General features: G+C 57.5%; 3 protein-coding genes across 12 annotated transcripts in view; 2 read left to right on the top strand and 1 right to left on the bottom strand.

Annotated features, from left to right (window-relative positions):
- POU2F2 (POU class 2 homeobox 2) overlaps positions 1-4,500 on the top strand; it is a 33,217-nt gene extending 28,717 nt beyond the window's left edge. For 4 of the 5 annotated variants that reach the window (XM_039251355.1, XM_039251345.1, XM_039251336.1 and 1 more), the window contains exons 9-14: positions 75-216; positions 306-454; positions 560-736; positions 2,032-2,098; positions 3,326-3,527; positions 3,996-4,115. In XM_039251355.1, coding sequence (XP_039107286.1) covers positions 75-216; positions 306-454; positions 560-736; positions 2,032-2,098; positions 3,326-3,527; positions 3,996-4,035 — 777 coding nt within the window. In that variant the 3' untranslated portion in view covers positions 4,036-4,115. Of the gene's footprint in view, positions 1-74; positions 217-305; positions 455-559; positions 737-2,031; positions 2,099-3,325; positions 3,528-3,664; positions 3,739-3,995 lie in introns of all 5 variants that reach the window. The other variant, XM_039251319.1, reaches the window with a different exon arrangement.
- Positions 4,501-13,945: 9,445 nt separating this feature from the next.
- ZNF574 (zinc finger protein 574) lies at positions 13,946-19,769 on the bottom strand. 4 transcript variants are annotated; one of them, XM_039248236.1, is made up of 2 exons: positions 19,434-19,769; positions 13,946-16,925 (listed from the first exon to the last, which is right to left on the bottom strand). In XM_039248236.1, the coding sequence occupies exon 2, from the start codon at positions 16,903-16,905 to the stop codon at positions 14,206-14,208; it is 2,700 nt and encodes an 899-aa protein (XP_039104167.1). In that variant the 5' UTR covers positions 16,906-16,925; positions 19,434-19,769; the 3' UTR covers positions 13,946-14,205. The 4 variants fall into 4 exon arrangements, with proteins under 4 accessions (XP_039104167.1, XP_039104162.1, XP_039104151.1 ...); XM_039248231.1 differs by lacking the exon at positions 19,434-19,769 and adding an exon at positions 19,274-19,416; XM_039248220.1 differs by lacking the exon at positions 19,434-19,769 and adding an exon at positions 17,131-18,851.
- Positions 19,770-24,039: 4,270 nt separating this feature from the next.
- Positions 24,040-25,232, top strand: part of GRIK5 (glutamate ionotropic receptor kainate type subunit 5) — a 53,463-nt gene continuing 52,270 nt past the window's right edge. For all 3 annotated transcript variants that reach the window (XM_039250896.1, XM_039250892.1, XM_039250882.1), the window contains exon 1: positions 24,040-24,107. The gene's annotated coding sequence lies outside the window, so the exon portion shown is untranslated. The remainder of the gene's footprint in view (positions 24,108-25,232) is intronic.

Here is a 25,232-nt window from a genome sequence, read left to right as displayed (position 1 = left end):
CCGGTGGGTGGGGCCAGGATGCGGACAGAAGGTCTGGCCCTGACCGCTGCCCCATTCCCACCCCACTGGGCCAGGGTGACGTGGGCCTGGCCATGGGCAAGCTCTATGGCAACGACTTCAGCCAGACGACCATCTCCCGTTTCGAGGCCCTCAACCTGAGCTTCAAGAACATGTGCAAACTCAAGCCCCTCCTGGAGAAGTGGCTCAACGACGCAGGTTGGGACTGGTCTGGGGCTCCCGGAGCGGGCGGCAGGCGGTGGGCCCGGGAGGCGCCCTCTCATGCCCCCGTCTCCTCCCGGGCACAGAGACTATGTCTGTGGACTCAAGTCTGCCCAGCCCCAACCAGCTGAGCAGCCCCAGCCTGGGTTTCGACGGGCTCCCTGGCCGAAGACGCAAGAAGAGGACCAGCATTGAGACAAACGTCCGCTTCGCCTTAGAGAAGAGTTTTCTAGCGGTGAGACCCTGGCTTCCAGGGCAGCCCTGATGGGCCAGCAGGGATGGGGGCGGAGGAAGGGGGAGGGGGTCGGGCCTGGGGTTCACTGAGCGCCTCTGCCCGCAGAACCAGAAGCCTACCTCAGAGGAGATCCTGCTGATCGCGGAGCAGCTGCACATGGAGAAGGAAGTGATCCGCGTCTGGTTCTGCAACCGGCGCCAGAAGGAGAAACGCATCAACCCCTGCAGCGCAGCCCCCATGCTGCCCAGTCCGGGGAAGCCGGCTAGCTACAGCCCCCATCTGGTACCAAGAGCCCCAGGGTTGGTGGGGGGGAGAAAGGGGCTGTTTAAAGCTCAGACAGAGCCCCGCCCCTAGGCAAGCACCTCTGTGAAGCCCTGCCTACTTGGTTGCCTAGCACAGAGGCAGGGAGACTCACGCTTGGGGACTGGCTGTTGTGTGGATGAAGCACAGTCACGCAGGGACACAGTCTTCAGGGAACTGCGGTCTTATGTGAGAGATACAGGCACCCACAGACACACAGTGACATAGCCAAAATCAGTCATCACAGGGCGGGGCCTCACAGGGATGGATCCCAGGTAGGGATGGAGGTACCCCCCCCCTGCCCCCCACACACAGGTTCACAACCACACAGACGCAGGCAGGGACAGCATTACGCACTGAGTGTACACTCAGGCCCACCGCAGCACGCAGACGCGCTCGGGATCAGACACACTGGGACACCCTTTCATCGCATCTAGTGTGGAAAAGGCTGTGACAGTATGGAGAAGAACAAGGGGCCCAGAGGAGCCTCCCACCCCCTGGTATGGAGGAAGAAGGGACCATCTGAGCTGAGTTGACCCATCTGACAAGGGACGGGTATAGGCAGCTGCATGAAGCACCGGCAAAGGGACTGCTGTGCAGAAAGGCCTAGAAGCCTGGGTGTGCTGAGCCCAATCTGAGGAACTCCAGTGCAGTTTAATGTGGTTGGAATGGGAATGTATATGAATGAGTACAGGGGCAGGGGATAGGGGAGGGCCAGACTCCCAAGTAACATGCTGAGGAGTTTGAACTTGAACCTTAGGCGGTGAGGAGCTAAGGAGGAGTTTTGAGCTGAGGAGGGAGAGGGTCACATTAAGAGTGAGGTTTCTAGAGCTGATAGAAGGATGAGACTGGAGGCAGGGAGGCTGAGGAGGCTGCTGGGTGGTTCCAGAAAATCGAGCAGTGTGATATCCCAACACTCTGATGCAGAGACACCCCTGGTCATCATAACCACATACACACACACACACACACACACACACACACGCATGTGTGCATGCGCACGCACGCTTCAGAGCTGCATCTGGATGGTGTCAGTGGAGAGGTGGGGGAACACTCTCAGCTGAGAATTATTTCCTCCCACCTGTGGCTCAGGATCACTTAGAGTAGATATTAAGATATGACGGAAAGAACTTGGCATAAATACAAGCATAGCATTGTGCCCAAAGCCCCTTCGCCCCCCAGCCTGGGGGCAGATGAACGGGGCTCTTACCCACAGGGAGTATCATGAGGGCTGCTGGGAAAGTGGCCTAACCATGCCTTCTTTCCTCTCTCCCTAGGTCACACCCCAAGGGGGCGCCGGGACCTTGCCATTGTCCCAAGCTTCCAGCAGTCTGAGCACAACAGGTCAGGGAGGGCGGAAGCCGGTGAGGGGGCATTGGGAGGCCACAATGCAGGCCCCCGTTTCTCTAGTGGCTCAGGGCGGCTGTGGGCCTTACGGCTGAGCTTGGGGATGAGGGAGGCAGGGGGCACAGAGGGGAGAGAGTGGCTACACCCCTCCGCGCCAGAGCAATTCAGCTTTCATCTGCTCCAGGATTTCATATGAGAAAAGCTGGGGGTTTTTAAAAGTAGATGAACTTGGGTTCTGTTCCTGGCATTTATAAACTACGTGAACTCCAGAAATGACTTTACCTCTCTGAGCCTCAGCTTTTAAAAAATTGTTGTGAATGTATAATACATACAAAGCTATATACATGAATATACACATATAAGAGTGTGTATATGTATGTGTGTGTGGATACATATGTACACACACACACATACATATACACACGGCTTTGTGCATAAAGCCCCCCTTGCTGCCTTCCTGGGACAGGGCATGTGTAACAGGAGCCTGGCTGGCTCAGGCGGTAGAGTATGCCGTTCTTGATCTTGGGGTCGTGAGATCGAGCCCCATGTTGGGTGCAGAGATTACTGAAATAAATAAACTAAAAAAAAAAAAAAAAAAAGGATAAAAAACAAACATCATATTGATTTCTCAGGTTAAGAAATAATAAGTGGAAGTTTATAAAGTAGTAAGGTGTGCCTGCCACTATCTAAACTCTTTAGAAAGAATATTAACTCATTTTCACACCCATTTAATGAAGTAGGTTCTATTATAATGCCCATTTTCCAGAATAGGGAACTGAAGACCAGAGAGGTGAAGGCACTCACCCAAGGGTACAGATGGCACATGACAGGCAGGAAATTGCTGCCTTGGCTGGCTGTCTGGCCTGAGTCTGGGCCCTGAGCCCTGTCGTCCTCGGCGTGCACAGCCGCAACCCCCTGCCTGGCCCCTAGAGGGAGCCACAGGGCGTAGTCTCCTGGGAGCCCGGGTTTGGTCCGCTGGGGAGGAGGACTCCGCGCTGAGTGTGAGCGCACTGGGCACCGGGCTCGGCTCAGTGTACCGCAGCTGCTCACGCTGTGATTACTGATTGCTGTCACCGGAGCTGTGGCCGAGGGGGAGGGAGGCTTGTCTGTTCCTCCGGAGGAGATGCGAGCTGGGCCGGAAGATGAGCAGGAGTCGACCCGGGGTCCCCCGTGGAGGATGAGTGGAAGCTTAAGTCTCCATCTCTCTGTCTCTCTCTCCGGCAGTTACTACCTTATCCTCAGCTGTGGGGACGCTCCACCCCAGCCGGACAGCCGGAGGGGGTGGGGGCGGGGGCGGGGCCGCGCCCCCCCTCAATTCCATCCCCTCTGTCACTCCCCCACCCCCGGCCACCACCAACAGCACAAATCCCAGCCCTCAAGGCAGCCACTCGGCTATCGGCTTGTCGGGCCTGAACCCCAGCACGGGGTAAGTGGACAGCTGCAGTTAGGGGGGCTGTGGGGAGAGAAGCAGGGTAGCTGCCGCTTCCCGGGTGGGAGCTGCGCCCCAGTTCTGCCGCCGGCGGGTCCCTGCCCCTGCTAACGCCTCTGCTTTGCCTCTTGCAGAAGCACAATGGTGGGGTTGAGCTCCGGGCTGAGTCCAGCCCTCATGAGCAACAACCCTTTGGCCACTATCCAAGGTGCGTGCCGCCTCATGTCACTCCCATCGCCACCAGCCTGGCCCCCTGGGGCCTCGAGCCCCCCCCCCCATTGCTGCTCCAGCCATGCCATCCTGCCCCTGCTCACTGCATCGCTCGCCTCTTCATACCCATCTCACCTTTGGGGAAGGTGTGAGGGGTGCCGATGGGGATCAGTGGGGCAGACGGGAAGACAGGGGGACTCTGTGGGCAGGATGCCAGAAGGCGCCCCCAGCCCAGCTTCTCTCTCTCCCCGCCAGCCCTGGCCTCTGGTGGAACCCTGCCCCTTACCAGCCTTGACGGCAGCGGGAACCTGGTGCTGGGGGCGGCTGGCGCGGCCCCAGGGAGCCCCGGCCTGGTGACCTCGCCGCTCTTCTTGAACCACGCTGGGCTGCCCCTGCTCAGTGCCCCGCCTGGCGTGGGCCTGGTGTCGGCAGCGGCTGCGGCCGTGGCGGCCTCCATCTCCAGCAAGTCTCCGGGCCTCTCCTCGTCGTCCTCCTCGTCGTCCTCCTCGTCGTCCACGTGCAGCGAGGCGGCAGCACAGACCCCTGGAGGCCCCGGGGGGCCCGAGGCAGGGTCCAAGCCCGAGTGAGGGCCCACCTGGCCTCCCCTCCTACTCCTCTGACCCCCACCTCAGCCCCCCCCCCCCGCCCGCCTGGGAAGAGGGCAAGGAGGCCAGCGGTGGCGGCGCAGAGGGTCCTCGGAGCAGGAGTGACAAGGGAGGAAAGACCAAAAACAAAAAACAAAAAAACTCCCAACTAACCAAAAAAAAAAAAAAAAAAAANAAAAAAAAAAAAAAAAGAAAAGAAAAGAAAAGAAAAAGAAACAGAACACACACAAAGAAAAAAGGAAAGAAAATGAAAGAAACCAACCAACCAACAGAAAAGAAACCAAAAATAATTGCAACAGAAACCAGCTGCCCCAAAGGAACCAGAGGTGAAAAACAAAAACCAAAAAACAAAAACAAAAATCCCCCAACCGAACCAAACCAAAAACCAGTTGCGAGCCAGACCTCAGTGTGCTCACCCTCCCTCACCGCTACGACACCAAATAAGAACCCCCGCCAGTGGCGCAGGGGCCTCTGCAGGGAGGACCTCGCGCCACGCCTCTGGCTGTGGGGCCAACCCCCAACCTTGCCTCCCCCAGCAGGGGCCAGAGAAGGCAAAAGAGAATGTGCCAGCCTCCAGCCCCAGCCCCCAGCCCTGGGCCAGCGAAGACTGGGCACAGCCTGGGGCCTATGGGGTGGGCCCGGAACCACCCGCCAAATGTTCTTTTCCAGAAGGTGAAAGAGAAAGGGCCTGAACAACCTTACACCAAATATTCAGTAGCTTCATCCAAAGGATGTACAGAATTTTTAGCGTTGCGCTCAACAGAATGTGTCCCTACCATGTGTTCCCCCCTCTCCCTCGGCCCCCCCCACTCTCCCCACCTGGGCAGGGGGTCTCGCTTTAACCTCCTCCCCTCCCCCAGCCAGGGGAGAGTTCAGGGGCAGGCCTGGGATGACTTTTCAGCCCTTGTACCTCCCCCTTTTCCCTTTGAAGGGTGGGCTAGGCCGTTTTTGTAAAGTTCTAGCTCTCACATGTCCCCCCTCAACCCTGTCGCCCTCCTCTGCTCTGGAATCTACCCCCCTCCCCAGCCCAGGGGAAGGGGGAAGCTTCGGGCAAGAGGGGATGAGGTGAGGGCATTCAAGTTGTCTTTTTTTCCATCCTCGTCTGTCAGTTTCCCTGAAAAAAAAAAATTCATATTCCAGTGCCTATCCGTGGGATCCTTCACGTTCTTTGACATTGACCAGAAACCAAAAAGAGAACTCACCTCGCTCTTCCCACCCTGTGCCCCTTGATACTGGCAGATGCCTCTTCCTCTCCCCCCACACACATATATACACGCACGCACCCCAGTGGTGGGGCTCCTCGAGGTGGCATCCCCATCAGGGTCCATGTGGCGGGGACAGTGCCATGACCTGTGGTCCCCATCCGAGAGGGCGCTGTGGTGGCCACCACTCCCACAAGACCTCGCTCGAGTCTTGGCTGGACCCCTGTTTGCCCAGCCCTGGACACACCTCGACGGACAGAGGAGAGACATCGCTGGGAGCCCACTTTTGCCCTCCTGCTATTGTGGAGGCCAACAAAGTTTTGAACCAAAAAAACAAAAAACAAAAAAACAAAAAACAAAAAACCAAACAAACAATAAATTAAAACTAGAAAAAAAAAAGAATTTATAGATATATATATATTTAAGGGAAAGAAGACGAGGACTCTTCAAGAATAAGAAGGAGCCGCGAGGTGGAGCCAAGTCCCTGCGCCAGTGGTCCAGGCCCTTGGTCCCCAAGGCGGATGGAAGGACAGACGCTTCTTTCTCTTCACAAATACCTCATGGACGTCGTCTTCGGGAAAGCCGGAGGGGGAGGCTGGGGCAGGGCCTGTCCCTCAGCCAGGGCGGATGGAAGCGGGTGGGCAGGGCTGAGAGAGGGTGGGCAGGGACAGGGGTGAAGAGCCCCAAGCTCCCTGCCCCCCCTATTTATTTTAAAATTTTTTAAAAAAAATTAAAAAACAAAACAAAACAGGAAGAAAGGAATGAGAAAGCGAAAAGAACGGACGAAGGAAAACGAACAAACTTTCGGGCGGTTTGATTCCTCCTTTGATTTCTTTTTCTGTTCTCTTCAGTCTGTTCTCTCTCTCTCTGCTTCTCCCTCTCCCTCTTCCTTCGCTCTTCTCTCTCGCCCCTCTCAATCCGCACCTTTCGGTGTCTCTCCTCAAACCAAAGTGTTGCTGTGAAGGACGCGAGCCATGGAAATCAGAGGCCTGGCCCCTGCCGGGCGGCGCGCGCTAAGCGAGCGGGCGCTGCCGGACACACGGACACTCGGAGGAGAGGCGGACGCCGCCCTGGGCCCCGAGGCCTCAGCGTTCTCCCTTGCTTTCTTGTCTCCCTTCTCCCACCCGGGAAATGAAACTGTTGGGCCGGGCCACGGAGACAGCAGAGACTCGGCTGTTTTGGGGGTCTCGGTGGTTGCGGGGGGGCTGGCCTGGGCAGCAGTGGAATGGCCGCCCCTCCCGCCCTGGCACCTCCTGGGCCCGGCGCGCCGTCCACCCGTCCTCGCCGGAATGTAAGCGTCTCCGCTGAACCGACTCCCTGCCCTTACCCTACCTCTGAGTGTGTCCATTTTTATTTCCTGAAGAGAAGGGACTGGGCGAGAGGGCTTGGGCCCGAGCCCGAGGGTGGAGAGGGGGGCCGAGGGCTCCCGAACAGATAGGAAGGACATTTGAGCAGAGCAAAGTGAAAGGAATTACGACCAAAAACCCCTCCGAGAAGACAGGCAGCATGGAAGGCATGGTGGAGATGACTCAGACAAAAACTATGATTCTAGACCAAAAAACAAAACAAAACAAAAACAAACAAAAAAAAACACACAAAAAACAAAACCAAAAAAAAAAACAAAAAAACAAAAAAAAGGAAAAAAGAAAAAAAAGGAAAGAAAATCCAGGACTCACCACCACCCACTTCATCCTGCTTCCTCCCCGTCAAGTCCTGCCTCCTGGGACCTCTCCCCCACCCACCCCTGGGTGTGGGGGGGAGTGCGACAGAGAGGAGAGGGGGAAGCAGGGGGCAGGGATGGGGCCGATGCCCTGACACTGGTGGAGGGACCCCTGTGCAGCCGGGGGTGGTGGGGACCCTCCCCATCCAACCCCCATAACTGGGAAAAGAAAAACAAGAAAAAAAGAAAATTCCTGGGAGGGGAAAAATAACCAAATCCCAAGCTTTAACTACAGCTGTGAAACCAAATATTGGGAAGGGGGTGGGAGGGAGGGAGGGGCAGGTGTGCCCCAGGTCTCCCCCCTGGGCCCCCCTCCCCCGAGGACTCGAGATAAGGCACCAAATACCTCATAGAACTTTAATGTTAAAAAAAGGAAACCAAATATCGTTGGCTGGGGGCCAGCCAGGGCAAGGGGCTGGGGGGGCTGGAGGGAGCCAGGGTTGGGAAGGTAATGGGGGAATTCATGCCCCCCACCCCGCTCTGCCCCTTCCACTCCAGTACCCCCTGTCTCGACTCCGGGAAACAAAACTATCTCATCGTTTTTATTTTGTGGTCTGTACAGAGCCTGTGTCCGTGTGTCTGTGTGTGAGCGAGAGAGTTGTGGGGCTGGGGGACTTTATGTGGGGGATTGGGAGGGAGACCCCAAGCCAGGCTCTGGGCTAGGTGAGATGTCTGAGGTGGGGGGGCCAGGGGCCTGGGCTAGAAAGAGAGGAAGATGAGTGGATTGGAGAAAGGGGGAGCCTTCTGAATTTCTCTTCTCCCCAGCCCTGACCTCCTATTTGAGGGAGGGACAGAGAACGGGCCTACCTTAACGGTGGGCCTTTTGTGCCAAAAAAAGAAAAAAAAAAAGAAAAAAAGAAAAAAAAGAAATGCCAGTAACTAAAACACCTCTCTCTGTTCTCTTCTGGGAGGGTGGGGGCTGGAAATAGGAGGGAGGGGCTGGGAGTATAAGTGGGGGTGGGTGGAAATGGGGAACCCAAACCCTGTGTGAGTTGAGGCTAAGATCAGGAGTGGGGGGGAAAGGGTATGAGTTTCTCAAACATCTTCTCCCTCAGGAGGGCCAAGGGAGGGTCTCCAAGCTCCTCACCCTGGGAAAACAGGGTAAGGGATTAGCCACGTAGGCGACTGACCTCTTGACCTGACTAATTTCCTGGCCCACCCAAATCCCAGGGTGCCTCTCTCTCCCTTTAGCCCAGGGTAGGGGGAACTGAGTGAGAGAGAGAGTGAGACAGACTGAGCAAGATTGAGACACGCGGGCCCCCACTGGCCTCTGAGTGGGAAAGGCAAGTGCGAGAGATAAAGGCCTCCAAGAGAAAAAAGAAACAAACCAAAGATTTAACCATTAAAAAAAAAAAAACCCACAGACAACTCCGCTACCTTTTTATACGTTGGAAAAAAAAGTGAAAAAAATTAAAAAATAAAAATGAAAAAAAAATACACAAAAACTCCAAGCCGCAGTTCCTTCGTGCGGTTTGAACTTTGACCTCAGCAGTCTCCAAAGCAAGATGACGATGACAAAGGCGAAAAAAAAAAGAGAAAAAATAATGTATATTTTTAAGTATTTGTCCTTGAAATGTTAGCTCCTTGTTAAACAAACACAAAAAGGAGAGAAAAATCTAGAGAGAAGTGTTGCTGGGATGGAGACAACTATTTACTATGTCTGTGACCCCTCCCTTCTGCCTCCCCTTCCTCTCTTCTATCCCTGCTGCCCCTCCCCCAGCCTGTCCTCCAAGCCCAGGGGCTCAGTATTTATTTATTTACATAATTGCAGGGTGACTGGGGGCCTCTCTCCACTTGTAGAGAGGGCCTTTGGATCATGGTGGGGTGGGAAAGGGGCAAGGAGTGTTGGGGGGGGAAAGCAGGGGCCTGATCTTTGATCAACTCCTCTCTCTGCTAGCTCCTTTCTGGCTTCTTATCCCACTGCTGCCACCATCACCTCCCAAATCCAAGCCTGGAATAGGGCAAGATGACCACCCACCTTGTAAAGATCTGAGTGGCTCAGCCCTTTCTGGGGTGGGTGTCTCTCACCTACCCATTCAGATGACCAGGTTGGAATGGGGAGGGGAGGTGGTGGCCAGTAGTGGGCAAGGGAGACCCGAAGCGGCGTCTGGAAATTGAGTAGGCCCTGGAGGAGACCTGCCTTTCATCTGTTCTCAGCAAGTTAGCCCCACTTTCAGTTATCTGACCCCTGTGTTGGTAGCCCCTCCCTCCCCATCCTGTCCCCCCACCCTGTCTCTTCTCGTGGTAGCGGGTTAGCGTTTCAGTGTTCTTAACTCCAATCTGCTTGTTCATTGTACAATGTGCTTCTTTTAAGGCCCCATTTTTGTAACTTGAGTGTGTCATTCATCTGAACAACATCAAAAAAATAAAAAAGTAAAAACTGTACAGAGAGAAACGCCGCCTGTTCTCCCTTGGTCTCTGTGTGCGGGGAAGGGTGGTGCTGTGGCAGCGAGGGCTTTCCTTCTGTCCAAATAATGAATGTTCAGAAGGAGGGCCCGGGCCAGGTTTTCACCATCAGAAAACCTAAGTCTCAGAATTTAGGATGAATTCAAACTTCTGGATTTGTTTCTCAGTTCTGCCATTTTATAGGTATGTGACTTTTGATATGTAAGCTTCAATGTCCTTGTCATCTGTAACATAGGGACAATACCTATCCTGTTGGGTTGCAGAATTAAATGAGATGATGATGTAATAAGTAGGACAGATCTCTATCACATGGACTTCAAGACATGAGAACATAAGAAAGTCAGGAAACCCGTGAGTCCTTCCCCACTTGCATCCCCAGAGGACCCTTTTAAAACAAGCAAGCCCCTTTTAAAAACAGTTGACTTTGAAGTTGTCTGGTGGTCCAAGGCACACTCTTCTCTACAGTGACATAACTCTCATTCACTCAAATTTTTGTGCCCAGCTTGACTACGTCATTTGGCAAGGACAATGGCTTCACAGGCCAGGCCATGTGCTGGTCCCCAAAACCTTACCACTGAAAATCAGAAATGGTGGTGTCAACAACTGGGTTTTCTCACTGGCATCATGTCCCCTTGTTACTGTTCCGTCCTCTGATGTATGCTTGGCATACAGATGCTGGGATTCTGCAAACTCAGCTGTGAAGGGATGGGGGGGACAGGAGAAAGGGAAAGAATGGAAGAGGGGTTGGATCACTTAGACAAAAAGTATTAGCACTGCCTCATCTGGGCAAGACTGAAAGAATAGAAAAGCACCTCCCCCATTCTCAAGGCGTCTATAGGGATGGGGAAGCGGGATGTTGGTATAGAGGACAGTCATTTGGTCCAGCTGCTTCCTACTTCCTGTAGTGTGGTGCTGTCAGAACTCAAGTTCCTTGTCACCCAGGCTGTCCTGTGACAAGCACAGACAGCACACCTGAAGCACTCTAGAGTTGAACTTGCATCCACGTCAATGTGCCCAACGGTGCCACATGCCCTCCCTTGTACAGTCATACTCGGGCCTCTCGTCAAGAACATAGCGTGCACTAGAGGACCACCATTCTAGTCCCTTGACATTTCTGCTTATGCAGCTTCTGCATCCAACTAAAAAAAAAATAGGCGATTCAGGATCTTTTTAGAGTGGTCAGCAAGTCACCTCCATCAGAATCGGTGTATTTGTTTAAAGATTTTAAGTAATCTCGACATTCAATGTGTGCTCGAACTCATAACCTCGAGATCAAGAGTTGCATGCTCGGGGTGCTGGGTAGCTCAGTTGGTTAAGTGTCCAATTCTTGATTTCAGCTCAGGTCACGATCCTGCGGTTCGTGGGATTGGGCCCCGTGTCCGTCTCTGTGCTAAAAGCATGGAGCTTGCTTGGGATTCTCTACGCCCCTCTCCCTGCACTTTTTCTCAGGATAAATAAACTTAAAAAAAAGTCACATGCTCTGCTGAGCCAGCCAGGCACCCCAGAATCGGGTATATTTAAAATGCAGATTGCTGGGACGCCTGGGTGGCTTAGTCGGTTAAATGTCCGACTTCGGCTCAGGTCATTATCTCATGATTTGTGGGTTCAAGCCCCGCATCGGGCTCTGTGCAGTCAGCTCAGAGACTGGAGCCTGTTTCAGATTCTGTGTCTCCCTCTCTTTCTGACCCTCCCCAGCTCATGCTGTCTCTCTCTCAGAAATAAACAAAACATTTAAAAAAATTTTAATAAATAAAATGCAGATTCCTGGATCTCATCCACACGTTTGCTGGATCTGAATCTCTAGGGGAATTGTCTAATACACATTAAGGTTCAAGAACCTTTGCCTGTCCAGGGCACCTGGGTGGCTCAGTCATTAAGCATCAGACTTGGGCTTAGATCACTATCTTACATTGGTGAGTTAGGAGTCCTACATTGGATGAGCTCAAGCCCTGCTTGAGCCCCAAGTAAAAACATGAGCCCCGAGGGAGCCCAGCTTCTCTCTCTCCCCATCTCTCCCCCTCTGCCCCTTGCTCACTTGTGTCATAGAAAAAAAACAAAAAACAAACCCTAAAAAACACCTTTGCCTGTCCAACTCAAAACCCGGCATCCAACAAGGCCTCAATTAGTGCTACCCTGTTTAGGACAGTAATTCAACTGAGGACCATCCGCTTTCAGCAAGGTGACGGTCTTGTTCACAGATGGGATTGCACGCGTAAACATTTCTCAGGGTGGGAGTCCAGAGTTTTCATTAGAAGCTCTGAAAAGGATCAACTAAGGAAGGGTGATCATCCCACGGTCACAGAGCCATTCTTCTCTGCTGAACCAGCACTCTCGGGGTCCCTCCCCTCCACTCCTGTTCCTTTTGATTTAACCTGATTTTATCCGATTTGGCAAGGATAAATCCTCCAATTGCTCTAAGCACGTATTCGATAGGACTTTCAGGATGTTGCAGCTCTGCATGAGGCGGCAATTTGAGAATGAATCTTTACCTGGGGATGAAAGGGGATCTAGCATGCTGGGCTAAGATTGCTTGAGTCCCTTCTGCAGGGTGAGGTCACTCAAAGACGGTGCCCACAATCCACATGCTCTAGCTGAAACTACTGGACACCTAACTGCTCCTCATTAGGAGCACTCTGGTTATCAAACAGGTTGAATTTTCATTTTTTATTTTTCTTTTCTTCCTTTTTAATGTTTCTTTTTGAGAGAAAGACAGCGCGCGAGCAGGGGAGGGGCAGAGAGAGAGGGAGACATAGAATCTGAAGCAGGCTCCAGGCTCCGAGCTGTCAGCACAGAGCTGGACGTGGGGCTCGAATCCACGAGCCGCAAGATCATGACCTGAGCTGAAGTCGGATGCTCACCTGAGTGAGCAACCCTGGGGCTCCTGAATTTTTTTTTTTCTTAAGACTTCTGTAGTAAAAGCTCCATGACTGGCTAGGAGACTTAGCTTCTAGCTCTGGTTTCCCATCTATGTGGTCTTAGTTAAGTTTCCTATCTCTGAAGTCCTCGTTTTCACCTGGACATAAGGCAAAAACCAGTGAAGGGCTCCAAGCCCAGTGCCCCGAGGCTACGGGGCTGCTGACGGGGGCGAGAGTAACAGGGTCTGAGTGGGCAGCTCTCAGGCCTCCCTTTTCCTGCTTTCCACACAGTTTTCCTTCACCTTTCATTGCTTAGGGTCCCAAATAAGAATTTTCTGCCAACACAAAGACTGGAATAACCTTGGCGGGGGCTTATTTTTCTCGGGCCGTGGCTGAAGCACAGCAACTCAGCACTCCCACCAGTCACCGTCTTCCTTCTCAACCGCCTTCCCCTAAGCAGAAGGCATTAGACTGTGCAGAAAGGCAGACGGGTGATTAACCCAGAGGAAACTAGGCTTAAATTCAAGCTCTATCCTAGGTGGGCTGGATGACCTTGAGCAGATCACCTCACTGCTTTGGACTTCGGACTGCCCTACAAAATGTTCCCCTTACAGGGGAGTATGAGAATTATGATAAAAATGTAAGGAAGGACTTGAAACAAACTAGACGTTCAAACACCCACTGGTCACTCCAACCACCCCTCTCCCTGCATCTCCTGGCTAAGACAGCATCCAATTTTAGGTGGGTGGCAGGGCAGCTGCCCTCGTGAGGCTGTCCACCCCCAGAATCTTCTCCGACTCCACAGCTGGGTCTGGTCCTAGGAGCCACCCTCTTCTACCGCCCTGGAAATCCTGTCTTTCCCAGACCTGCGTTTGTCCTCAGGGATCCAGTGAAAAAACCAGATGACCTCGGAGGAGACGGCTCACATCAGGCCAGGAGTAGGGGGCCGGGGGGCAGAGGTGGTGAGAAGAAATCTTAAGATTCTTCTAAATGCTCCTGACACCAATTGAAACAGCTCCAAGCTGGGGCGCCTGGGTGGCTCAGTCGGTTAAGTGTCCGACTTCGGCTCAGGTGATGATCTCATGGTTTGTGAGTTCTAGCTCAGAGCCTGGAGCCTGTCTTTGGATTCTGTGTCTCCCTCTCTCTCTCTCAAAAATAAATTAAAAAAAAAAATTTTTAAAAACAAAACAAACAGCTCCAGGCTTTTCTGTGGGGACCTCTAGTGGCAAGACAGCCCCACTGCTTGCCCTGGAGCACCAGGGTGACATCCAGGCTCCCTGAGCCCCGCCCTCGGACCTCTTCAGTGTGGCTGAGGTCAACGGAGCTCCTAGATGCTAAAAGCACAGCCATAAAAGCGCAGACCCAAGAGCCTGGGCTCCCAGCTCCCACCCCACACAGCTGGCCAGACAGAAACACATCAAGGTCCAACTCAGTCTTTATTGACTGTTTCATCTTGGGGCCACCAGTGCTAAAAGGTGGGCGGGGGGCTAGGAGGGCACCTTTACGTGTATCAAGGACCCCAGATCAACCCCCTCACGAGAGAGAACAAATCCAGTTACAGAACTTGCACGGCGTTTGGGAGACGGAGGGAGGAGCACAGTATCTAGAGATCTGAGGGGGTGCTGGAGGCTCCTCGGCAACGGGGCATGGCGGTGCTGACGAGGGGAAGGGGACGGGTCAGCCGCTGATCTGGACCCCCTCGGCCTCGGCCAGAGGGTAGATCTCAATGGCCTCCACCAGGGGCAGCGCCTCTGCCGCCGTCTCCATCACGGCCAGCCCCACGGCGGCCTCGGCCTCGGCCAGCTGCTGGCGCACGGCGGCCTGGTGCTGCTGCTGGTGGGTCTTGCGGTGTTTCCACAGGTTGGAAAAGGAGCGGTAGCTCTTGCCACAGTCTGGGCACGAGTAGGGCCGCTCCCCCGTGTGAATGCGGCGATGCTCCGCCAAGCGCATGGAGATGGCGAAGGCCTTGCCGCACACCTCGCAGGCAAAGGGCCGCTCGCCCGTGTGCAGGCGTCGGTGGTCCTTCAGGTGGGTGCTCTGGCGGAAGGCCTTGCCGCAGTCCGGGCACGGGTACGGCCGCTCGCCCGTGTGGATGCGCCGGTGTACCTGCAACGACGTCTCTGTGCTAAACAGCTTCTTACACTCACTACACTCCAGGCCCCGGCGTCGGGCCGGGGCCGCGGGAGCCGCGGGGACCGCGGGGGCCGCACCCCCCAAGGGGGTCGGGGCAGCCACAGGCGTGCGGGCGGCCCGCGGCGCCCGAGGGGCCGGGGGCTCCTTTGCCAGGACCTCTCCTGGCCCGGCCGCCGCGTGCGCCGCCTCGTGTGCCTGCAGCCGGGCGGCCGAGCCCACCTTCTTGCCGCAGGTGCCACACTCGAAGCGCCGCGGGGCCTGGGCGGCGGCAGCGGCACAGCGGTGCTCGCGGAGGCGCAGCGAGGAAGGGAAGGCGGCCCCGCAGGACGGGCAGCGGTGGGGCTGGCGCCCGGCGTGGGCCACGAGCTGGTGCACCTCCAGCAGCCGGCGCAGCAGGAAGGAGCGCGGGCACTCGCGGCACTTGTAGGGGTACTCGCCCGTGTGGTGGTAGCGGTGCATGAGCAGGCGGTAGGTGCGGTGGAAGCGCACCCCGCACTCCTGGCAGCGGTAGGGGAAGTGCTGGGCGTGCACCAGGCGATGCTGCCTCAGCGTGGAGCTCTGCGTGAAGGCCTTGCCACAGTCCCCGCACCGGTAGGGCCGCTCCCCCGTGTGCGTGAGCCGGTGGCGCGCCAGGTTGGCGGGCGAGTTGAAGGGCTTGGAGCAGTCTGGGCAGGGGAAGGGCCGCTCGCCCGTGTGCGTGCGCAAGTGGTTACGCACATGAGACTTCTTCTTGAACATCTTGCCACAGATGCCACACTTGTGGCGCCGCTCCAGCCTGTGCACGAAACGCTGGTGGCGGGTCAGCTGCAACGCCTTTCCAAACTCACGGCTACACAGGAGGCAGCGGTAGGTGCCTGGGGCGGCGGGTCCCCCCGGGCTCTCTTCGGTCACAGGGGGCTCCGGGGCCTCTGACTCTCCAGTCTCTGCGGCGGCCGGCTCGGGGAACCCGATGACGGGCTCCTCTGGCGGGACTGGGGTCGTGGGCAGAGGGACGCCCCCCGCCCCGTGCGTACGCCGATGATACAGGAACTTGGTGAGGTTGACGAAGGTCTTTCCACACGGACACGAGTGCAGAGGATTCGGGGTGTGGGCTCGTCGGTGGGCCAGGAGCAGGGCCTCTGTGCCAAAGGCCAGGCCGCAGTCCACACATAGGAAGTGAGACTCGCTGCTGTGGTCTCCAAGGTGCTGGTCCAGGCTGGAAGGGCTGGGGAACACACGGCTGCACAGAGGACACTTAAAGACACCCTCCCGGTGACTCCGCAGGTGCTGCTGGAGCTGGTGAGGGGATAGAAAGAGCTGGTCACAGGCGGAGCAGAAGAGCTCCTGGGTGGCCGTCCCACCCAGCTCGCCGCTGTTGTTCCTCCGGGCCTTGCGCCCCCGGCGATCGCGCCCAACGGCTTCACCGTTGCGCAGCTCGTAACTGTGGTCAGAGGATGGCAGGGGGTCAGGCTGAGACGCGGGGACCTCCGCAGGGGACGGGGTCAGGGTGTCCTGCTGCACGGCAGGCTCCTCGGCCTCTGGGGTGGGAGCAGTGAAGTGGGTGGCCTGGTGTTCTAGGAAGTCGGCCGGAAGCTGGAAGAGCTGGGAGCACTCGGAGCACTTATAGAGGAGCAGCTCCACCTCAGTCACCACTTCCGCAGTGGTGGCCGCCGCGGAAGGGACGGCGGCCCCCTCCCCACCCTCTTCTGCCTTGCGGTATGAGTGTTCCACAGCCACACGGGCCTGGCCCACAGGGGGCCCCAGGACAACCGGGGACCCCAGGACAACAGGGGCTGGAGGCTTGGCGGGAGTGCCCCGGAGGTGCGTCTGCCGGTGGTTCAGCCAGAGCTCCTGGCTGGCGAAGAGGGCCTTGCAATCCACACACTCATAGTGGATGGTGCTAGAGCTCAGGGCGGGCGCCTTGGCGGGCGGCTCGGCTGGCACTGCGTCCTGGGGAGCCAGCATCTTCAGGTGCAGCTCCTGGTGCTCCAGGAGCTGGCTGGGAGACATCAGCAGCTGCCCGCACTCCAGGCACTGGTACTGGCTCTCCTGCACCAGGGTCTGATAGAGGCCGGTGCCCGAAGCCGCCTCTGCGGCGACGGTGACGCCGGGGTCAGCCACGCCCACCAGCTCAAAATGCTGCTGGGGCACATGGGAGTTCTGGTGCATGAGCACCTCCTCCAGGGATCCATACAGCTGGTTGCACTCGGAGCAGACATAGCGGTGCTCAATGTACAGGACGGTCTCCTCCGACTCCTCCGTCATGGCGGCAGTGAGGCCCTGGGCTGCGAAGAGAGGGCAGCGGAGACACAGCACAGCTCAACTGGCGTTCCTTCAGTCGTTCCCAGGGATGATTCCTTCATCACCCACCAAAACCTTAGCTGTGCTTTACCCTCTGACTTGTTTCCATCTTCCACTCTCCGCCCGCCCCCACAATCCCTCCTCCCCTGCACACGCAAGACCAAGCACAAAACCCTTCCCAGCACCTACCTGGCTCACCTCTGAATCGCATCAAACTCCACCCGCCAGATCCTGGTCACCTGTCGGACCCCTCACCTCCTGTGCCTCACAGCTGGCCCACAGCCACGTGCATCACACAGGAGCCTGTGTCCTCTCCACTCAAACCTCCTTCCACTGACTTCCTCTTCTTACCAACTCGCTACCCCAGTCCCGCTCCCAGGTGCCCGGGAGCGTCTTCACAGGCCCTGACCGCTGCCACCTTCTCCCAGCCTCTCTCCTCTTCTGTCCCCCCAGCCCCCGAGGTTTCTGACTTCTATTTACACCCAAGACTGTCCCAGCGGCCCACCATTTTCAGTGCCTTCACATGGTACAGCCCCTCTCCTTTACACACAATGCCTAGTATACACGGTCTCTCTCTCTGGTGCCCACATTCCTCGCGTCAAACTCTCCCTTCCCTCAATCGACCTGTCTCATTTGGTCTAACCCATCACATTTTACACTTTTCCGTCTTTACCCACTCCCCGTGATACCCAGATCCCTGCCTTCAAATTACTTAAAACCTCCCTCTATATCAAAGCTCTCTCCCACAACCCAACCCTCTATCCAGAATACCCAGCCCCATTTCACAAAAACCTAACCCTTTCTTTACACCTAGATTCTACCCGCCACCCTAACTCAAGACACTCTTTATAGTAATTACGCCTTCTTTATATTGCAATCTCACCTACAATCCTAATCCCTTCTGGGGTACCCACATCTCCTCTTCACATTGACAACCGCCCCATAGGAATACCCACTCCCTTGTTCATGTCAACTTCAGCGCCTCTTCTTTACAAAATGACCCACCCTAACCCATTTCAGTGATGCTCAGATACCATCTTCACATCAGCTTAAACCCTTCCTTACAAGCCCAAGCGAGGGACACCCAGACCCCCTTTCATATTATTAACCTAATATTTTCTTACTTGCAAAAAATGCCCCACCCTCCCTCCCTAGCCCAGTCTAGGGATGCCCAGATCCCCTCTTGATATCAACCTAAGCCCCTCTTCTTTGCAAAAAGGATGAACCACCACCCCAACCCACTCCAGCGATGCTCAGACCCCGTCTATGTTAACAGCTTAGTTTCTCTGCTTTGCAAAAAGATCCCAGCACATACTCTAACCCAGACTACCCTGCACGAGGGCTTAAACTTTTACACATACTTTTCCTACTGCCCAAATCCCCTCTAGGAATACTCAGACCCTATCCTCTAGGATAGCCAGACCCCTCTTCCTTAACAGCCAGAACCCCCTCACCAGCTTACTGCCGTGGGGATACCCACACCCCCCGACTTCTTGTCAACCCAACATCCCATTCTCATTCCAGAGATACCAAGCCCATTCCCCCACTCAGGACACCCATACCCAATTCCCACTCTTCATCTTGACTTAATTCCCTCTACTTTTCAAAACATTACCTCTACCTAACCTATCCTAGGGACACTCAGACACTTTTTTACATAACCCTTTGCACAGAGACTCCTCTCAGCCCATTCCGAGGGTATCCACCCCCTTTCAGTTTAACTACTCTTCACATTAAAGTAACCCCATTCTCCACACCCGGACCTTGCCCTCAACTCTAAATCTCCCTTCCAAGAATATCTATTTGCTAGTATCTTTTCACACCAAGCCCCTCTCACTGGTCCAAGCCCCTCTCACTGGTCTTCCTTCCAAGCATAACTAGGTTTTCTCTTTATGGCAACTTAATTACCTCTTTTCTCACGCCTTAGCTCCCTCCCCGGACACCCAGGCCCCCTCTAACGGACCACCCCCCACTTTGGTCTTGACAGCCCACGGCCAGACCTTGGCCGCGATACTCCCTGGAGCCTTGGAGCCCCTCCTGGGGACAGCCCTAACGCCTCCCTTCCCACCCAGGTCCCTGGCAGTCCCCAGCCCGAGCCTCGCCCCTCCTCACTCTGACCGTCACACGACTCCAGCCCCCTTCACCACCCGCCGCCCCGGACCGGCCCCCGCCCCGCCGCCCGCGCGCCCCGCCGGCCGTTGGTGCCGCTCCGCCCTCCCCGCCCGGCGCGCGCCCCCTCCGGCCCTCAGTGCGCAGGCGGGGTGGCACGGGGAGGCCGGGAGGGGGGGAGGGGGGAACCAGGCCGGCCTTCCGCGCCCCTGCCCGCACTCACCCGCCTCCGCCGTCTCGCACGCCCCGGGCCCAGGCCCGGGCCGCAGCTCCCCTCGCGCGGCCACCCTAGCGTCGCGCCCTCTCTAGCTCCCGCCGTAGTCTCTCGTCGGCTCCGCAGCCTTGCTCTCGCCCCCAATCGCCCTCAGCAACGCCCCGCCTACCTCCCTCCTCGGCCGCTGGGCGAACGGCCGGACGCGCCCAATCAGCGTCCGACTGGCTCTTGCCGTTCGACTAATCGACGTTCACGTCCCTGAGTCTTGGGCCAATAGTATGGAGCGTCGGGATCCTCCGCAGTGACCGACCAATCATCTGGCGATGTTCCCTCACCGGCCTGCCCCGGAGTTGTTAGTGCCCGCCTCCTTAAGCCCCCTGGAGGATGCACCTCCTCCAGCTCTTCGTCGACTCCGCCTGACGTTCGAAGAAGGGAGGGCTACACGGTGACGTCAGGCGGCGGAGTGAGGCTGCGGGCGCCATCTTGGGGGCGCCGGGCGGGAGTCGGGTCGGGGTCGAGTAGGGAAGTTGGAAAAACTGAGGCACACGACACCCGGAGGGTGGGGGCGGGGGAGCTGTGGCGCTGGAACCGCGGGGGAGCGAACGGAGAAAGTGAATCATCATCAGTCAGCGCGAAATGGGGAGGGGAAACTGCAGCGAGCACATGGAGGGAGTAAAAAGGGAAACTGAGGCTCCAGACTCATTTCATTAAAAAGAGGAACGAAAGCAACGAGAAGGAAGGGGAGTGGAGCCGGCGGACTCTTGAGGCGGGGGGGCGGGGGGGTGAAATGTCAAAGGAGAAGCGAGGGAATCGAATCTGAGGAACGAGGAAAACCTGAAGGAGAGGGGAGGAGATGGGGAAAAAGGGAAAGCAGACACTTTCTTTTGAAGAAACGGGGAGTGTGTGGGGAGCGGGCAGAACACCTGAAGGACAACTGCAGGGTGAAAACTTGCAGAAAGTGACCCTGTAGCGGACGGACTCTGCTTCCTTCCGAGGTGCCTGCCTTCTGCGCTGACCCAGGGACCCTGGTCATCGCTACTCCTCTCCCCGTTCCGTTCGGCGCTCAGGGCGTTGGCCTCGCACTGTTACGTTCCAGAAGCTGCTCTTTGAAGGAACCCAAGAACGGGAGCTGCAGGAGAGTCACCTGTTCTAACTCCTCCCGCCCCCGCCCCACCCCATTTCTCAGAAGAGTCAACTGTGTCTCAGAGGAGTTGGTCATTACCTTCCTGAAGTTCAAAGCTACAGAGGGACACCCCCACCCCCCACCCCGAGCACAGAGTGGGACCTAGGTGTGACTCCTCAAGTCATCACCTTTGCTGTGTCCTTCGATTGATTTCTAACTGGCTGTCCTAACTTCCCGCGAAATTAAAATCCCTAACATCAAGCCAGTATAATTCTAGCACGCTGTCTGGATTGAAATCCTGACCCTGCCACTTCCAGCTGTCGTCTTGGACGAGCCAACTCCCCTGTGCCTCTGTTTTCTCACCTGTGAGATGAGGATCATAACCCCTGTCTCATGGTTGTGGGGCACAGAGTAAAAGCTGCGGAGGAATTATTTTTATTAGGACCTCAAGGAGCCCAGTAATAATCCCTCACGTGTCCCGAGTGTGTTATGATGTGCCAGGTACTGGGCTTGGTGCTTTCTGTGCTGTATAGGCGTGATCATCTCAACAACCCTAGGAGGGAGGAATCACTGTTCTCACTTTTACAGAGAGACTGGGGCCCAGAGAAGTTAGGTAGTTTGCCTGTCTTTTGGAGGAGCCAGAGCCAGGGTTCCAGCCCAGGAGCTGACTCCATCATCTATGCTCTTGGCCCCCAGGCTCTACTGCCCGGCAGGTGGATGTCCTGTTCCTGCAGGGCATGGGGAATGGCTGAAGGCAAGAAGTGGAGGGAAGTCGGTGGGAGCGTGGGAGCTCTGAAGCTGGTGATCTGGGTTTGCCATCAGGGTGAAATCACCCGGGGTGGCAGCCAGAGAACCTGGAAACTAGACTCTGCCTTCGATAGGCTCCAGGCACCCGGGCAGGTTCTCACTCCTGCCGAAGCCCCCTTTTCCACCTGAACGTGCAGAGGTCCAGCCTGGCGTGTCAGGCCCCTGTCTGCTCAGCCCTTCTGCTTGGACTTCCCAGTTTATCTGGGTCGACTAGGATCTTTCTCTTCTGATGATACAGGAGTAAGCCGAGCCCCGGGTCGGTCTTTGCGCAGGTGGTGGCATGGGACCAGATTTCTGGGGTAGGTTTATTTTACAGAGGATAGGCATTCTTTTTCTTGGGGCCCCTGCATAAGCAAAGGCCTATGGGCCGGCAGGAGTCTGGGCTTTCAGGCTTAGCTGGAGCTGAGGGTGGGTGTTGGGGGGACCATGGGTGTTGCCCACATAGGGTGAGGAGGTGTATGCAAAGTTGGTGGCCCTTCAGGATGCCGTATACGTGTCAGATATGTGTCAGGGATGCTCTATATGGGATGAGGGCTCCCTATGCTAGGCCGGTGTAAGGGTTGCCATGTGCTGTGTGTGTGTGTGTGTGTGTGTGTGTGTGAAAGGCATATGGTCACGTGTGCTGGGGGGCTGCACGTGAGTGTGTCAGTGTCTCCTCCCCATCACGAGCATTGGGGGTGGTGGTGAGTCACGGGCTCAGCCTTCAGCGCCAACTGTCATGTTCCTTCCCCCCAAATTTCACCCCCCACCCAGCCGTGCACCACCCACCCCCACTCCGAGATCTGTGTCACTGCTTCTGTCTTCCATCCCCCTGTTCTGCTCAGCTCCCTCAGAGAGGCTGGCGTGGGCTCCCTGGGAGGGAGTCTCCCACTTCTGGCTCCGCCCTTGGGTTCCTTGCCCTCTCCCACCGCCTCTGCTCAGGTGGAAGCTAGGGAAGGAAGGCCTTTCCGCCCCACCCGCTCATGTCTGTGGGGCCCAAGGATTTCTCTATGCATTATAGAGAACCGCCCCGCTCACCACCCCATCCCGTCCCCTCTGCAGGGGCTACTTCTGGGGGCTTCTCCCTTGTCTGCGGGGTTTGGCCTCTCTCACCTTAGGGGACCTGTCGTGTCCACACATCCTTGTGTCTATGGGTTCCTGGTACCTGTGCCCTCCCTTCCCCATTTCTGTGACCTTCTCCCACTTTGCTTGGCCCGCCTCCCTGTCTCTATGATGTGCATCCTTGTTCCCATTTCTGTGGGCCTCTCCTCCTGTCCCCACAGACCACCCCCCACGTCCAGGGAGTGCTTTCTGTTCCCATGGGCCTCTCTCCATCTTCCTGGGGGGACTCTCTGTGTCCACCAGCTGCCCGCGTCTCTGAGGTCCGTTGCCGTCTCTGGTCTGCTCCCATGTCTCCATAGGCCTTCCTCGTTTTTCTCGGCTTTTCCCCCTGTCCGTGTCCTTGTGGGGTTGGTGGACCTGGGCCCACCCCTGGGGATTTTGATGGCCGTCTTGCCTCTCCTCTGCATTTTTCTTCATCTCTGTGGCCCTCTCCCCCCAGCTCCACGGCCTTCTCCTCAGGTCTCCCTGCCTCTAATCTCCGTGGGCTCCTGGGCAGGGCGGCGGCACGGTGGTGGAGGGGGTGGCCCGGGGGTGGGCCCTCCATCCAATGCAGTGCCTTCCCCTCATCAGCATTCTCCTCGCAGGCCCCCCAGCCCCGACCAATACGGGCTCCCCCTCCCCCCCACCCCCCTCCCTCCTCTTTCTCCGCCTGCTGCCCTCCCTTCCTCCTGCCCGCCCTCCTCCCTGCCTCCCTCCCTCCCTCCCTCATCTCTCTCTCCCCCCGCCCTGCGCTCCAGGACCCAGCGCGGGCGGGCGGCGGGCGGGCGGGCAGGCAGGCAGGCGGCGGCCTCGGAGGGGAGAAGGAGAGGTGGCGGCGGCGGCGGCGGAGGTGGTGGTGGTGGTGGTGGTGGCGGCGGCAGTGGCGGTGGCAGCAGTGACGGTGGCGACGGTGGCCAGCAGCAGGGAGGCAGGCCCAGCTGGGGACCCAGAGCCGGCGGCAGCGCCTCGCAGGGGACCAGGAGTCCGTGGCCAGGCCCTCCCACTGAGGCCCTGCACTGGGCGCCCCCGGGACACCCCACCCTCCTCCGCCTTCCTCTTCCACCTGCTCCTCTCCATCCTTCCCTCCCTCCTCCCCATCTCTCCACCTCGCCTGCCCCCTTCTCAGCTCTCCGGGTCTCCCAGCACCCCGTCCTCCCCAGCTCCTCCACCCCTTAGCTTCTCCCCGCCCCTAGCATGCTTTTCCCTTGGGGGCTGAGGGCTTGAGGACTCTGGGCCCTTGCCTTATCCAGGGCAGGGCCAAGGCTACAGGGGGGAGGGGGGAAGGGGTGGCCCCCTCCCCCCAATTAATCCCTCCCCTCCCCCACTCCTCCTGATGGCCGGCTTCCTTGTCTCCAGCCAGTCGTCGCCCCCTGTGGCCCCCCCAGGCCGGCCCGGCTAGGGGAGGGGGCGGGGGCCCTTTCCTGGGCCGGCTTCCCCCTCCCCCGGCTTTGCCTGTGCCCCCCTCCCTTCCGTTTTCACCTTCCTCTCCTCCTTTCCTCCCTCCTTCCCCTCCATTTGCTCCTTCCCCCTCTTCTCTCTCCCCTTCTCTCCTCCATTTTCTCCTTTCCCCTTCCTCCCTTCCCTGGCCCACCCTCTCCTCTTCCACCTGTCCTTCCTGCCTGCTCCAGGGAGCCCCCGTTTTGGATTAGTTGGGCGCCCCTGCCGGAGGCGGGGGAGGGGGCCCTGTGGACTGCCCTCTCCCCCCCCCCCCCCCCCCCCCCCCCCCCCCCCCCCCCCCCCCCCCCCCCCCCCCCCCCCCCCCAGCGCCAGAGCATCTCCCCGTTGTCTTTCTCGGGCCTCGAGGGAGCCCAGCCCTCCGTCCCACCAGGATCCGTGAGTGTCTGCAGGGCGGGGGTTGGGCTGGGGCCAGCCTGGGTCCTGGAAGGCTGGGCTCACGACCGACCGTCTGGTGGGGCCCCCACATCCCCCTGCCCCCCTCCCCGAGTAGGGGCCTGCCCTGTGCCCCCTGTCTCCCAGCCTCCGTTCACCTCAGCTTCTCCTCACCCTTCTTCTTGGTGCACAGCTCAGTCTCGTCCCCAGCCCCTGGGGTCCTGAGGGGCTGCCTGGCTCTTACTTGTGGGCTCACGCCTTCTCCGGGACTGCTGGCCAGTCTCCGTCCCCGCTTTCTCCAGCCTTCTCCAGCCGCGGTCCCCCGGTGACCGGCTGGGCTCCGCTCTCCCTCTCTGTTTCCGCCTCTCTTCTTTCCTCATCCTCTCTGCCTGCCATCCCTACCCCATCCGCCGGCTGTCTCCCGGAGATGTCTTTCCCTTTTTTTCCAGTCTCCATGTCGTGTGTCTCTCTCGGGCCTCTCTCTGACTCTGTCCAACTTCTCTCTTCTTTGCTGTTAGCCTAACTCTTTCTTGGTCTGTCTCTGTTGATCTCTCTCTTTCTCTCTCTCTCTCTCTCTCTCTGTCTGTCTCAAAACTCCCTGTCTCGTCTGGCTCCTTTGGAGGCACACACAGGTCTGGCCCTCTGTCCGCTTCTTCCTGTCTATGCTTTGCTCCGCCTGTGCCCCCGCCCGCCCTGCCCTGCCCCTGCACCTGGAGCCCATCTTCCTGTTCACTTTCCTGCTCTCCTCCCCCAGATCCACTCTGGGTCCGTCTCCTTTCTCCTTAGCCGCAGCCACTCCGTGCTCCACTGTGTCTTTTCCTTGGTCGTCTCAACACCCCCCCCCCCCCCCCCCCCCCCCCCCCCCCCCCCCCCCCCCCCCCCCCCCCCCCCCCCCCCGCCATCCTCTGCTGACTTTTGCGTCCTGGCCTGGCCTTTCTGCCCTCACCCCTCCCCTGCCTCGGGGCTTGTGGGCCCTGGGGTTGACCAGCCTCCTCAGGACACCCTGGTGGATGCACCTCCGTGTGGACTAGCCCCCTTATGTGGGCACACGCCCTGTCCACTGCCTGTGCCTGTCGCTCTTCCCCCCTGCCTCCATTTCCCTCCCTGGCCCTCACAGCCCCTTCTAGT

The sequence above is a fragment of the Hyaena hyaena genome, unplaced genomic scaffold, assembly GCF_003009895.1.
Source record: "Hyaena hyaena isolate Hyena2069 unplaced genomic scaffold, ASM300989v1 scaffold_9, whole genome shotgun sequence".
Taxonomy (NCBI): domain Eukaryota; kingdom Metazoa; phylum Chordata; class Mammalia; order Carnivora; family Hyaenidae; genus Hyaena; species Hyaena hyaena.
This window is presented reverse-complemented; position numbering and strand designations above follow the sequence as displayed.